We start from the raw sequence: 14,004 nt of genomic DNA on the forward strand, positions 1-14,004 counted from the left end.
TCAATTCATCAAATTGTGATTTTGATTGTGAATTTGATGTTTTCCTTGCTATCTCGATAGAAATGATAAATAGGAATTGAACTGTGGGAATATAGTAAATTTAAATCATGTCAGTATTATCGGGGAGCATGTAGCGGTTGTGGCTTGTCGGGGATCACAGGAACTTCAGGCGGCCTCGATTGCGGAGTTGGTCGCGTTGAGGGAACTGGGTTTTGTTCTAGCAGCTGGCACTACCTTGCCAGTTCACGAAGCAATCTTAACAATTTAATCCTCCAGTGCTGTTGCTTCCATTCCTTGCGCACCTGCATTGGCAGGCTAATTAGTTATTTAAGAACTTAGCGTCGATTGGGGCTTGAAATCATGTTCCCACTGATCCTCGAGTTTCTCCATCTGGTGATTCCCTCAAGATTATTTCATTTCGAATTCGTAATATTAATAGTATCAATTGAGTAAATAATATCAATATTGTTATCGAAATACTGAGCATATTAAAATAATACTATTAGTAAAACTGTCAATATTATTATTAGTATTAATAATATAAGTAGCACCAACAATTTAAAAGTTATAATATCAAACGGTATCATACCATTTTAAAAGTTTACAGAGCGGCTTAGTGAGCGGTGCCTGGGTGCACTCATTAATTGCATGAACTGTAATTGTCTGTCCAGATACAGACCCCAAGGAGGAAAAAATATGTCAGGCCTGCGTGGAGAAGAACACCAAAGACTCTCTGGTTCCACCAGAGACAAAAAAGAGAGTGAGGACCAACGACGTCGCCGTTTCCACTTCCAGTAGGCCAGCCACCGAGGATATAGGTACAGAGACCAAGGAGGACAAAGAGGTTGAGACTAGGGACAAGAGCAAGGGCAAATCAGGCCATGCCAGGACGCACGCCATAGTAATTAACCTGGACGATAAGAGCAGGTTCTCCGAGGAGGTCACAGTCTAAGAACACCGATAGTGTCCTGTGAACTTTTTCGGTGTTTTCTAGTTCCGTGAATACAAAGAGAATAAAGGAGCTCAACAGTGAGGATTCCGCTTCTGAAAACATGAAATTTCAAAGACTTCGGCGGAATCTTGGTTCAGTGTTTGTGTGTTGTTGCACCGTTTACCATTTTCTATCAGCTGGAAGCGTTCCCGAAACAATGTACATTTGTAATTGGCAAATTCGTTCAGGGACACTTGAGCAGACACTTTGAAAACGTTGGTCAAAACTACGATAATCGACGAAAAGCGAGTAATAAAATTTTCATCGAAACCCGTTCCTGGAATGGGGACCGGGGCTGAGGGGGTGTAGAAGAAACGACGATGGTAGTTTGAAGGGTATGAGAATTATTTTCTGCAGCACGACTTTGCTTTTCCACCATTCTCTCAGTTTTTGCACGAATGGCATTTGAACACTCACGGTATGGAAATTTTTAGTCTTTCAAACACTCAACGAAGAAATGAGAGAAGAGCGCTTCTTCAACGTTCGTTTTCAGAATGGAAAAGAAACAAAGTTCCAAGAAAACGCGAACTCATCCACCGCGTAAACGTTTGCTTTTTTTTTGAAAAACCGTTTGTAGAAATATGCACAGCTGATCTCGTCCCGGATAGAAAAGTTCTGCCATTTTTCAGCACCCTAGTTTTGGTTTTGTTGGCATCCATGAATCTTGAACCGTTTACACGATAAAAAATAAAAAGGAAGAAACAGAATCTATGGAAATTATTCGCTAACAATGTCTATTTCCATTACTCGTTTGGGACCCAAGAGAATTCGTTTTACGAGTCATAAAATTATGACAAATGGATTGAAATGGACGGAGATCATACTTGCAAATATAATGAATCCAAGGTGTCCGCGCTGAAAGAATTTGTTTAATAATACGCGATTTTTTATGCCATAAAAGAGTCCTCGTAGTTAAATCGAGGAATTTTGGATACTGCTACATTTCATTCTGTAAATATCACTTTAGCCGCTTATTCGAGGTCTTCTGACGTATTTCTAAGTCGATTTGTAAATAGTTAAACCGCTCTTCGTGGACGAGATGCAGCGAAACCGATCGATGCTGAGAGACGATGATTCTCGCTAGGGATGTTTGATTTTCAATCAATTTTCTAGACAATTGTTTTATTTAATAATAATAACCAAGTATGAGTTGGGGGGACAATGTTTGAAAAAATGATTGAACACATAGATTCTTGAGTTTATTTACCAGAATTGATCATCCCTAGTGTCTCTTTAGCTTTCGTCATATCAGTCCAAATTGTAAATAAATTGTAAATAAAATCACACGACGTGAGTTCACCGGTAAATTAACGATCGAGTTTCATTGTTAAGATCGTGCGTTAGATTTATTCAACGAGTCCGTTGGTAGTAGAGCGTTGACGAATGGCTAATGTCATTTGAGAAAGTTTGAATGCACCAGTGGCACATTCATTGAAATTTATGGTTAATTGAAAATTTCTTGGCCGAATGGTGTGTGGACCAGCTGGACTGCGGAGGGATTATTTATTAATCCGAGTTGAACAGTTGCAAATTGTTAATTGGCAGAGCGGTAAGTGCACTTGCTACACCAGTGGAGAATAATTATGACCACAACTTAGAGACAGGAATAGAGGGTGTCTATCGATCGCACCAGGTTACGAAAATTGTGATATTTTTAGAAGAAACACTGTTTGATACCTGGATTAAAGCAGCTGTTCTACGTGGTGTCTCAAAGCAAACGGATAACCATTGAATTTGAACGCTTTAAACTTCTGTTGAGTGAATTTTTGCACGTTTCAAAATTTTATTAAAGTTTCGTACCAACAGAATTTATTGTCTAATATCTGACATTCGTGAAACAGTGTCTCATTTTCAGCGACCTGAACTTTCGGTGGTCCCACGGGTTATTCTCCCTATTTTCATCGAACGGTTCCTCCGCGTACCCTCGTGGTATAGCGAGCTTATCGCATATTTATTCATTATCTGACCCATGGGAAAGGGCAATGGTGGTGATAACATGAGCAAATGATTCACAGTTGATCGGCTCTGCGTGAATTCGAGTGTAAAAGCAACCCTTGAGGAAATGTGTGAATAACAATTTAGATCGATAGGGCCATTGGTCCAATTGTTGGTTAATCGTCGGCATTCTCCATTCGTCAACGTCACACTGGGACTCTACGTGTTAAGTAAACGATTTAATTATGCATATCGGTCCCAGAGAGGCTTGATCCTCTAGGAGAAGAGAGGGTACTCTCTGTAATCATCGGGAAACGATTCACTGGCATCGATGGGGACACTTCCAATCAGAATCCTCTCGCCAATCCCTAAGGACTCGGTGGGTGAAAGGGTGGATTTCTATTTGTGTAGTTCACCTGCCATGAGGACAGGCGTGGACGTCTAGTATTTGACACTCGTCGCCTCACGCGTTTAGGATGACAAAGATAGAGTTGACAGATGGGTATGGAAAAGAAAGCATGTTGACAAGCCCAAAAGAAACATCTCTTATTGATACATAGATATTGAACTTCTAACAAGAAAGGAGTGACTAGCATATTGGGAATACATGAAGGTTCATAATTAGACTGCGGATTTTATCCATTCATGGCGTACAGTAATGATGGAAAACATACAGAAAATATACATGATTTTTGAATGAATATAATAACATTATTATATCGTTTTGCCCAAGTGCGCATACCTTTTGGTTATGTTTAACACGTATTTATTATACGAGCTTCTATCATGAATGGACAAAATCCGCAGTCTCTGATGAATGAAAGCAATGATCTTCTCTAATACTTTTACATACATAATTTATCGAAATCTACTTTTAAATATACTAATCAAATCGAAAATGATGTTTGAAATCCAGGTCGCAAAGGTTAAGACAAAATTATTAAGTTAAAAACTAATAAATAACTACGAGCGATGGAATAATGTACGAGTATTCAAATGAGTCGAGAACAAGTTGACAAATAATACATTATGATAAAACATATCCGTACAAAAAAAAAAGTTGCAATTCAGAGCACCTCCCAATTATTTAACGAGCTAAACTGCTCTGAATAGATTACAATCTTTTCATGTCGCACGCCTAGATAAAAAGTGGCGGCTGTGGGTACTTCCTGAACTAAAATTGATCTCTTCAGCTAAGGGGTTAATCTAGCCACGCTATCGTTTTCAAAATTGCTTAGCTTTTAACCCTCTTCGACGAATAGAACTCAGAGACGAAATCGAATCCCGAGGATAGCTCTATCTAAAACGAAATCACGTTGGGGACGTGTCACCTTTGAGGTACTTTTTTGAACAACGTGCGACAAGATTGATGCGGTGTACTCGCACGCCGCGCGTCGTGCAAAATTCAACCGTGGAACGGGGAATCCCCAGTGTACACGCGATTGTATCTCGCAAACATCTCGATTCGCGTTGCTTGATTCCGAAACATTTAATTTTCGTTTGTATTGCTTTATATTTTTATTTTGTAAACTACTTTTCTACATTTTTTCGAAGGTTTGCGTGATGGATTCTATACTGTCTCTTTAACGATATTTTTGTTGGCGCAAACCTGTGGAACATGTATACAGAGGGTTTCAAAACTACAGGTAGGAATTTGTATACAGGGTGGACCAAGTACGTGTAACAACAAGGCATAATTTCGTTTGCAGTCCGTTTAAAATCCAATCCAATAATATCATGCAACGATACCTTTGGGCTTGTAAAGTTAGAAATTTGAAATTTCTGAAGATTGGAATTTATATTCATCATGAATTGTCCGGTTTTAATTAATTATGCAAATAGACTTCGTTAAAGCTGCGTATTCCTTTAAGTACTTGAATTTCCATTAATGATCGCCATATAATTTTTTTACCGATTACGCTTGAATTAAGTCTTAAACTAAATCGAAATTATCTCTAATTTGGCTTCAACCTGGCCACTGTTCGACAATTTTGCGAAATTGTCATCAGAGTATATATCGACAGCAATTAACGTTTATCCAATTATCAATTTACATCCTCTCCAGTGAAAGGGTAGTTCGTTTGTTTTCAATTAGTATGAAACAACGTGGATTATTTGTACCAGAATAATAAGAGAACAAATATTTTTCGCAGCGCTAATTCACTTTATGCCAAATTCGAAACTAGCCGCGCAACAGAATATAAAATAGTCTGCCATAAAAATCGCGTTTAAACGAACTACAAAGAACCGCGATTTTGATAAAAATTGTGTGACCGACTGTGCGGAATTACAAAATTTGTTCCTGGCGATAAAAATTACAGCAATGTCGTAATTTCATAAAATCCAAAGGAAAGTAATTACTAGGAACTTGAACTTGTCAATTTTTATCAAAGTCGTAAGACGAAGGCGAATGATGAAAGATGAATGTGTATTAATATTTAGCGATGGGAATTTAAGGTCCTTTTTCAAGTTATGTCAGAGTTAATATTTCTTGAAATGTCAATGATTTGCAATCTGAATTTTAATTGCTCAAATATTCCCAATATTACTTCGAAATTTCAATTTTTCAAAGTATACGTGACTCTATTCATTTTTTTAAGTAATCTATTTAAAATGTTATCATATTTGAAACTTCCGAGTTCTATACAAATTGTCCATTTACTTGTTTCAATTAAAAAAATGCGTAAAATTAATATTTTTGCTGATTATTTTTCGAATCAATTATACTTAGACAAAGTGACCAGCCTTGTTATTGTCACTTTCAAATTTTTTGAAAGCTTTTACGTCAACGAAGCGATTAGAACGTTTCAATTCCATCCTTTTCATCTGGTTCTCAACTTTTCCCCGTGTATTCTCGCTGTTTTCGCGTAATTCCATTAGCGTTCACCTTTTTTCTTTATTTTCTGTTCCTCAAGCTGCAGCAGTTGCAAAGTTTTTCAACTCTGACAAACTTGAAAACTCTTAAACCACTCTGGAAACGTCTCCAATACTCCGATGTATAATTTATTCGAGACCTTGATTCCTACAAAATTGTTTTATTCTCATCGTTTCGCGTTTAATAAATATACGAGTACAGTAAATACCGTCTTTGTGATGCTTACGAGTCCTTAAATTACGAAGAGGACAACACGGAGCACCAAGAAGACAAAATCGACCGTAATAAATATATGTACATGTTGTTATTATTCGATCGATCGTCGAGTAACTTCGAGTATGTGGGTTCTGTCCTAGGGTAATTCTGTCCTAGGCTGATTTTATGGAAACCAATTTTATGCGACATCTTTGTCTGTACTTGGGCGTGCCTGACGGGCAAGCGTGTCAATAAATAATTAAATAAATAAGAGATTGAAACCTCATCCAGCCTAATTATTTTACAAAAATCAGATCCACTCCTCCCAATGTTTCACCCGAAGTCCTTAGGAACTTTTAAGGAAATATAAGTACAATTCTCAATTTTATTTTATACTCCCGAGTGCTGTCAAAGTAAAAGAAAAATGAAAAAACAAGCGTTATTCAACTTTTGAGCGGCTCTCGGGAATCCCACCTAGAAAACGATGTCACAATGTCACGCGACGACAGCGTTTAATTTTTCATGGCTAGATAATTAACTTGTTGTTGGGAGACACCACCGATAAGCTTCGAATCGAATGACAATAGCAATTAGCGGCGGTACAGGCAATATACCCTGATTAATTTCGCGCGTGGTTGTACCGTTTGGCGTTATACCGCAGTTATACAGCCCGCATTAAAATTGATTATGCAAATTAGATGCATTTCTCGGGGTGGATTCCGCTTGCGTGATTCAATAAGTGGCACGATTGTTGCCATTGGTGTCTCCAGGACGTTTCACAATTACACCTTCAAGTTACACCATGATCATTGATTTAGTGATACGGCCTATCAAGGCGACAAATCTCCTGGCGAACGTTCCTCATCAAAATAACTTACCCAACCTGATAAATAATTCACCCCTGTACTTGCTATTATTATTCCAGTAAGTCGATCGGATTCTTTCGATGCGGTTCACTTGAAATTTGTTGAAAGTACGTACACGATGAGTTGCAATAGCATAAAATGTGCGCATATGCACATCTGTAGCTGATTGTCAGCTTGGTGAGACCATTGGTAATAATTAATAGGGGAGAAATTTACGAAATTCGAGGTGAGGATTATTATTATTAAGCCATGCAGAGACACGATGCAACGAATTATTTGAACTGTGTCGTGACGAGCGCATTTAGTTGGGGCAGAACTGTTTTGTTCGAAGTGAACTGTTGCCTGTAACGGACACATTTGCGAATTCGTACTGGATCACTGGTTATTGGAATTTTAAATCCGGCAGCCTGGGAATTATATTCATATAAGTTTCCGCGCAGAGTTACAAGCTTCCAGGAACGACATTTCAAATTTGTCTGCACATTTGATATAGGACAGGTTCCATCTGTAATTAAAATATTTCTCTAGTGTGTCATCTTCAGAAAGTCAATTTTGATATTCATTTTTTTTAAGTATTAGGTGTAGAAGTTAATTCAGTGCCTCTCTAATCTACCTAAACTTATGATTTAATTATAGTGAAGCCACACTAAGCTTGTACCTTAGAGTTATAAATTACAATTTCCTATTTTATTTTTTCTAACAGAGCGTTTCTTTACAGCATCGAAAACTATTTCCCACGAATTGTTTTCATATGTAGTCCGTTTCTATGCGCAAAGGCTGGCAAAATGATTGCACAGTTTGTCCAGTTAGAATTCGTTTTCAATCATTAGAAAAACAGTCCACGCGCTCGTGTCACATATATCTAATGGCCAACCGGTGTTTTACGACCCGGAAGAGACTAAAAGACGCTTTTAAACTCGTTCATGCCTCAAAATCAATAAACCAAGTGGTATCAGTCACGCTTCGAGCTGGTTCGAGGCACGTATCGACCCTTTTTATTACACGATCGAACGCGGAGGACCATTGTTCATCCTCAACAGCTTGCGCAATCACTGGGCATAAGTGTTTATGGAGCATCATTGAGTATTAATCGATTTTTTTTGGCATACTCAAACATTACTAAAGGAATGTATCCAGATTCAATGAATGCCAATCAACTGATCAATATAACCGAGCTAAGCAACTGGAGTGTATACCAAACAAAAATATGATTCACTGTTTTGCTTTGATTTGCAGCTTCCATAATTATGAACATCTTGAAAGACTGTTCGTTTATTTATTTTCAATATCGGTTTATTTACTGATGTAGCGTGCAGAAAGAATTCATCGAGGAACGAATTGTATGGTAATGTTAATTGCGAACTCATTACCCCTGCAATGCTGCTAATTAGAAGTGTAACGAAACCGTGACACGCAACGACACCGTTTCGATTTTCGGAACATTATTTATCTACTCATTAATCGTTATTTATCGCTGTCCGTGCTTTGTAGTTGTTATTTATGCTGCCGCAACGGCTTTCGCTAGTGATTTACAGTCCAATAATTTCAACTCACCTAAATAAATTCGATTCTACCCCAGACCTCCGCCACGCTCTTCCTATTCCAAATACGAGAAACGCTTATTATCACGACACTAATGCCATTTATTTCATCAGCTATTTATCGCCAGAGTTTAATTATTTACCAATAGGCAATTAATTAGCCAGGTAATTAACGTAGTAACATGGCCATTGGCACTTCCGGCAATTCTGAGGTAAATTATAGTTTACCTTCAGAACTTTTAGCCTAATTAAGGTAAATCTACTTTATCTGATGTGTTGAGCTTTTGGCGAACAAATGGCCTATAGACAATGCCAAGACGAACATTGAAACGTTTAGTTATCTAAATTAATTAGAAGTCGTTTTAGAATCATGAAGGCTGTGTTTCGGTGCAATTTGATTTCGCGAGAGTAGAATAAATCATCGGTCGCCAATCGCGCAGCGAAAAACGTTTAGTGGACGTTCGATCAACGATAGACGAGCTTCTGAAAAGGTCAATTACTCGTTAATCAATCTGTCATTGAATCTTGGATATTCACTTGTCACTATTCGATGAAAAATGCACGGTTTCGCATTTTACTCGCCATATATTTAAAGGATGTAAATTTACTCCACCACAACCGTGAACATTTTTGAAAACTGTATTTCATGGAGTATGTTACAGAGAATTTCGAGAAACGCGTATGCGCTGCACGCGAATGTAAATATTCCTAAATATTATTTCAGGTGAAAGGTACTTCGACAGATCTAGCCATTCGAAATGAATAAAAAATAAACATGTAAAAATGATTAACTGCAAAATTCGTCTCGCACGTTGAAATAATATTTGCAGTTTATTAAGCGCGATAAACAACGAATTCTCTAAAATAACGCTAAAAGTGACTAACATAAAATTGTAGAATATTTCATAAAAGTGTAGACTGAAGGTTCGACAAAAAAAGAAATAATAGTTTTTTAACAGTGTATCTTATACGTTAAATCTAAATTACGAATTTTTGCTAAAAATAAATAAACAAGTTTGGCTAACCAGAAGATTCTTTATGCATATTATATATGTACTGCTCTATAATTCACAGTTCGTTAACCATCATGCATCCATAAAATATTTTACACAGGTCAGGATGAATGCAGAGCACATTTTAAACCAATTACTTTCCAACGATATACAAATCATACTCGATTTAAAAATACTTCAAGCTTATTTAATACGAACCAATTTCATGAAATACAATTTTCTTCTCAATTTATTATTTTATTGAAACTGTACAAAAATTGCAATCATATAAAATAAGGATCAAAATTGTAGTCTAAAAAAGGAGCACAAAAATTTATTATAAAATTGTATGGCTTTTATATCGTTCTCATCACTTTCTACTGGTAACGCGATCTATGCACATGACAAGATCCAGATTTTCCTCCTTCGCATTATCGACCCTCTTACTCCACACCCCTGACTTTCCTTATCGCTTTTTCCATGTCTGCCATATACATATATCGAGTAGGATTAAGCTCAACGGATATTCTTGTCTTATGTCTTTTTCGGTCCAAACTCTTTCCATCATTTCCGTCCTGACTCTGACTCTGACTCTGACTCTGCAACTCGTTTCCTTGTACAATTACGTTGTTCTTTTTATTCCCCAATCAACCTGTCTTTTCCTTCTTCTTTTCCTCCATTCTACGTTCAATCTATTATCTATTGCCCGGTTGATTACATACAAAGCGTAGAAGTTGATTCTGTATCCTTGCATTCAATCATTTTTCAATCAAAACGAAAGGACTAACTAACTAGAAAACACAATGGCGTTCGATATTACTCGCAATAGTTCTTATACTCGAAACGGCACTAGCAACGGCCCTTGAGTTACGCTTCTTGCACTGCAATTATTCTGCGAACTGTACTACACATTATTTGATCAAACGAAGCAATTGGTTAGAAGATTAGATCGCAAATCTCGATTGCTGTTACTTCCGTCTTTGAAATGGCCAGTTCCGGTGGCGTAAAAATTCATGGCGCGAGATTCTTATGTAACCAGGCGCAACGTCCCGTGAAATCTTGCCAATTTCAACCGTCGTGTCGTTCGAATTCTAGAGTAACAAGCGATTCACGTGACCGCTGTACGAATACCGCTCAAGTATTCATCTCCTTTGGGAGCGACACCCAGAGAAGGAGATCTCTGGGAACTGTACGGGGTAGTTTTATAGACTCGGATCAAAGTCGATTTTAAGGAAAATTATGTGTGTCTTCCGTGTGTAGGTGACGAGACTTTTCACTAACTAAGAAACTAGTTTCTACTTTCCTTAATTTCTACCTCAATATTCTCAAAAAAAATCATTTATTTTGTAAGAATTATAAAGAATTCCATCTTTCTGTATCTGATTCATTATTCTCCTCATACAATCGTTTTTCAAGATGAATTAAATACACATAACAAATCGTTTGCCACGATTGCAATTCACAACGAGTAGCGTATGCATTTATAAACAACTGAACTTTGTTACTTTTTTTTTTTTATTTTAGATTGCAGCGTCAAGGCAGCACCGGATATTGCATACATTTCTGTACAATGGAGCGCAACATCAGACGCAGGTATACGACTAGAGTGAAATTTAAATTCGCCGTTGTTCGAATAATTATCAGCAAACGCTGACACTGTGTTTCAATTCTCAATCGTGTTATCGATCGATCGGATCCTTTCGATACGTTCGCGTTCAATTTGTTGGATGCATATGCGAGACGTGTTGCTGCTGCTGCGCAAACTTAACGCATACACTGCGCCTGACTGGGTTGGGGTGACAATTAATATCGGAGAAATCTCGGAAATTCACGGTCTGAATTATTATCACACTATCCACACACATATCGTTCGATAAATTATATGTTGTCGAAATGACCAGGTCGATGTACATATTCACAAATACGAGTAGAATTAGTAATTAGCGGAGCTCCAATAGGTTGACAGACGTGTGATGAGGTTTTTCAACCAGGAATTATAATAATTGAATTAATTTCGATGGTGATCATCTAACTCACACGTTAAATTAAAAGACTCGAGTTTTTACAAGTTATAACATCTGGGAAGAAAGGATTTGTCGTTTGAGTCGAATTTTGAAGTGCAGTGCTCTCGAAAATTAGGTATTTAAAAAATGTATAATAAATCCAATCTGGACAGGATAATAAAAAAATACTTAATCAGTGGCTAGTAACCTAGCAAAAAGAAACGAAAATAGTACACCAGTCGTTAGCATTACGTGTACAATATTCTCGATTAGAATTTATTTTCAACCATGCATCTACGCGTACGTGTCGCGTATACAGGACTACGAAGGGACGTTTTATGACCCAGAAGAAAATAAAAATGCTTTTAAACCCGTACCTGAAAATCAATACAACGCCTGAACAAACATTGCTAAGATTTCTTTTTACAACATACTTCCTTTTGTCTATATGTAACCTCCCGCTAAAAAGACATTAGACTAATGAGTTGATGAAGGTAGGATCAAATTACCATACAATTACCTTGTTAGCTCCAAAACACGGAACAAAATCAAAGACTTAAATAACCACGCTTTAATCATCTGGTAATGCTTCGTATCGAAAGACTAATAACAGAACGGATGAGCAAGGAGAGTGTAGATGAAATAAAATTAACGCAAGTTTATTTGTTTATTTGCTTTTATACGAAGGATTGCGTGTAAGATGTAATTTCTTCAGTAGTAGTTTCCTGACAAATCCGAGCTTAGGTGCGATTAATGATTCGTGGACTGGCTTCTAATGTAGGAAATTCAACTGCAGTCGAGAAACAGATTCTATTTACAATTTTAGTAAAGGTAATTATACGAAAAAGTGTGTAGTTTTGAAAGTAAGCTAGATATCAACAAACTTCTTACCTCTGTCTTACAATAATAACAGAAGAACGAAGAAAATATTTTCAACGGTAGATAAGCCATAAATCTTGACAAAGTAGTCGCAGTGGCGAAAAGCTGGAAATGATATCCATACTTTGAAACTTACTGCACACGGAATCTATGTATTCTACCGTCACCGTTTCTGTTATGCTTATTTCTTGTCGAAGTCGCGGCACCTGTCGAAACCACATTCAACCGTCGAAACCACATTCAACCATCGAATCCTTCATCCCTAACACCCGAAGGTATTCATGCGTCCTTTTAAAATCGTTCACGCGAAATTAATAAATCGACTTTCCGATATTTCTTCTCCTGGCGTTATAACAGGGAGGCCAAAAGACGAATGGAAGAAACGCGATGAAATATTCATGTGCTTCGACACGTCGAAGAGGATTGATCCTCTCCTCTCCTCTCCCCTCCTCCCCGTGGCCGCTAAGTTTCGCGTGCAAATACGTTCGAAAATTACAACGACTCCTTTGTTTCGCGGACCGTTGTTCGAAACTCCAACTATCCAGTTGAAATTATAATAACGCCGCGGAGTGCCGACGAACCCTCCCATTCAATTAACTCGCTGTTCTAATCCGTGGTTGTGGAATGCGAGTACAAATGAATAGTCAACCACCGACTCGAGGTTACCATTCGTGATTAATTAGCCAACGTCGATTCAAGTCACACTTTTGCCAGATTAAATATTCCATTCGCGAACACGGAAAAGAATTCCCGAAACAATGGATTGGGGTGTCGCGACAACCCTCACCGGATAATTAGCACTGATCGTGAGTGGGTCAGGTGAAATCGTTGGGCAGCATCTGTGCTTTTTTCCATTGCGCTTAGCGGCAGGCAACTGTGACAGTGGCGGCACCAAAGGGAAACGAATTTTCTCCTCGAATTTTTCTCCTCGAATGCGCACGTGGATGAACACCATTACGGTTCACCACGAATTCCATACAACCTCCAGGCGATGCTTTCAAAGGTCGAAGGTATCTTTCGACGATTTCCTCCGCGAAAAGAAAAATATCGTGTCGTTATGTTTCACTTGCTACCGTGGAGACTGGTAACTTTCCGAACGCACACTTCAAGCGACGCAACAGTGGATTCTTCTGTTATTCTTTTACATAGAAACATCCGACTGAGACACGAGGCAGCTAGATCGCGTCTTCCTTTTCGTTGTATTCCGCCGGCAGCAAAGTGTTCGACATTCTAAGATGAGACCATTACAATCACGAGCTACAGATACTCCAGCAGCTTTTCCCAGGAAACGCTTTCAAAGTTTCCAACAACGAGTGGCTCGCGTCGAAGACGAGACACGTTCCCAACCGAGCAATAAATATTGATGACATCGTTTAAGCCCGACGGCTGAACGCGAAATGAAGTATGAAGGAGACCAGGTTGGACTGGATTTACCATAAATCGTACGTGCCAAGGACTCGAAGTCCTCGGTACGACCAGGGAGAAAACAATAAGCAGGACCAAAGTTAAAGAAGACGAACGACGACCCAGTTCTTCCTCGGTCCTCTCCGACGCTAAGTCCTAATGCAAATATTCTTTTTCTCAGACAGCATTCTTTTTCCTTGATCGATAATCGAATATTGATTGACTACTCTGACAGCAACCTTGCGTCTTCTCAGAGAGGATCGGAACCTTACCACTTGGGTATTTGTTTTGTTGCGCATCGTGATCTAGAATCGATTTTTAGA

General features: G+C 38.2%; 1 protein-coding gene across 1 annotated transcript in view; it reads left to right on the forward strand.

Annotated features, from left to right (window-relative positions):
• LOC128893098 (probable G-protein coupled receptor 158) overlaps nucleotides 1-2,819 on the forward strand; it is a 69,375-nt gene extending 66,556 nt beyond the window's left edge. Inside the window, exon 13 of the mRNA XM_054153889.1 lies at nucleotides 672-2,819. Coding sequence (XP_054009864.1) covers nucleotides 672-952 — 281 coding nt within the window. The 3' untranslated portion in view covers nucleotides 953-2,819. The remainder of the gene's footprint in view (nucleotides 1-671) is intronic.
• The last annotated feature ends 11,185 nt before the right edge of the window (nucleotides 2,820-14,004 follow it).

This window comes from Hylaeus anthracinus, unplaced genomic scaffold, assembly GCF_026225885.1.
Source record: "Hylaeus anthracinus isolate JK02 unplaced genomic scaffold, UHH_iyHylAnth1.0_haploid 2, whole genome shotgun sequence".
Lineage (NCBI taxonomy): Eukaryota > Metazoa > Arthropoda > Insecta > Hymenoptera > Colletidae > Hylaeus > Hylaeus anthracinus.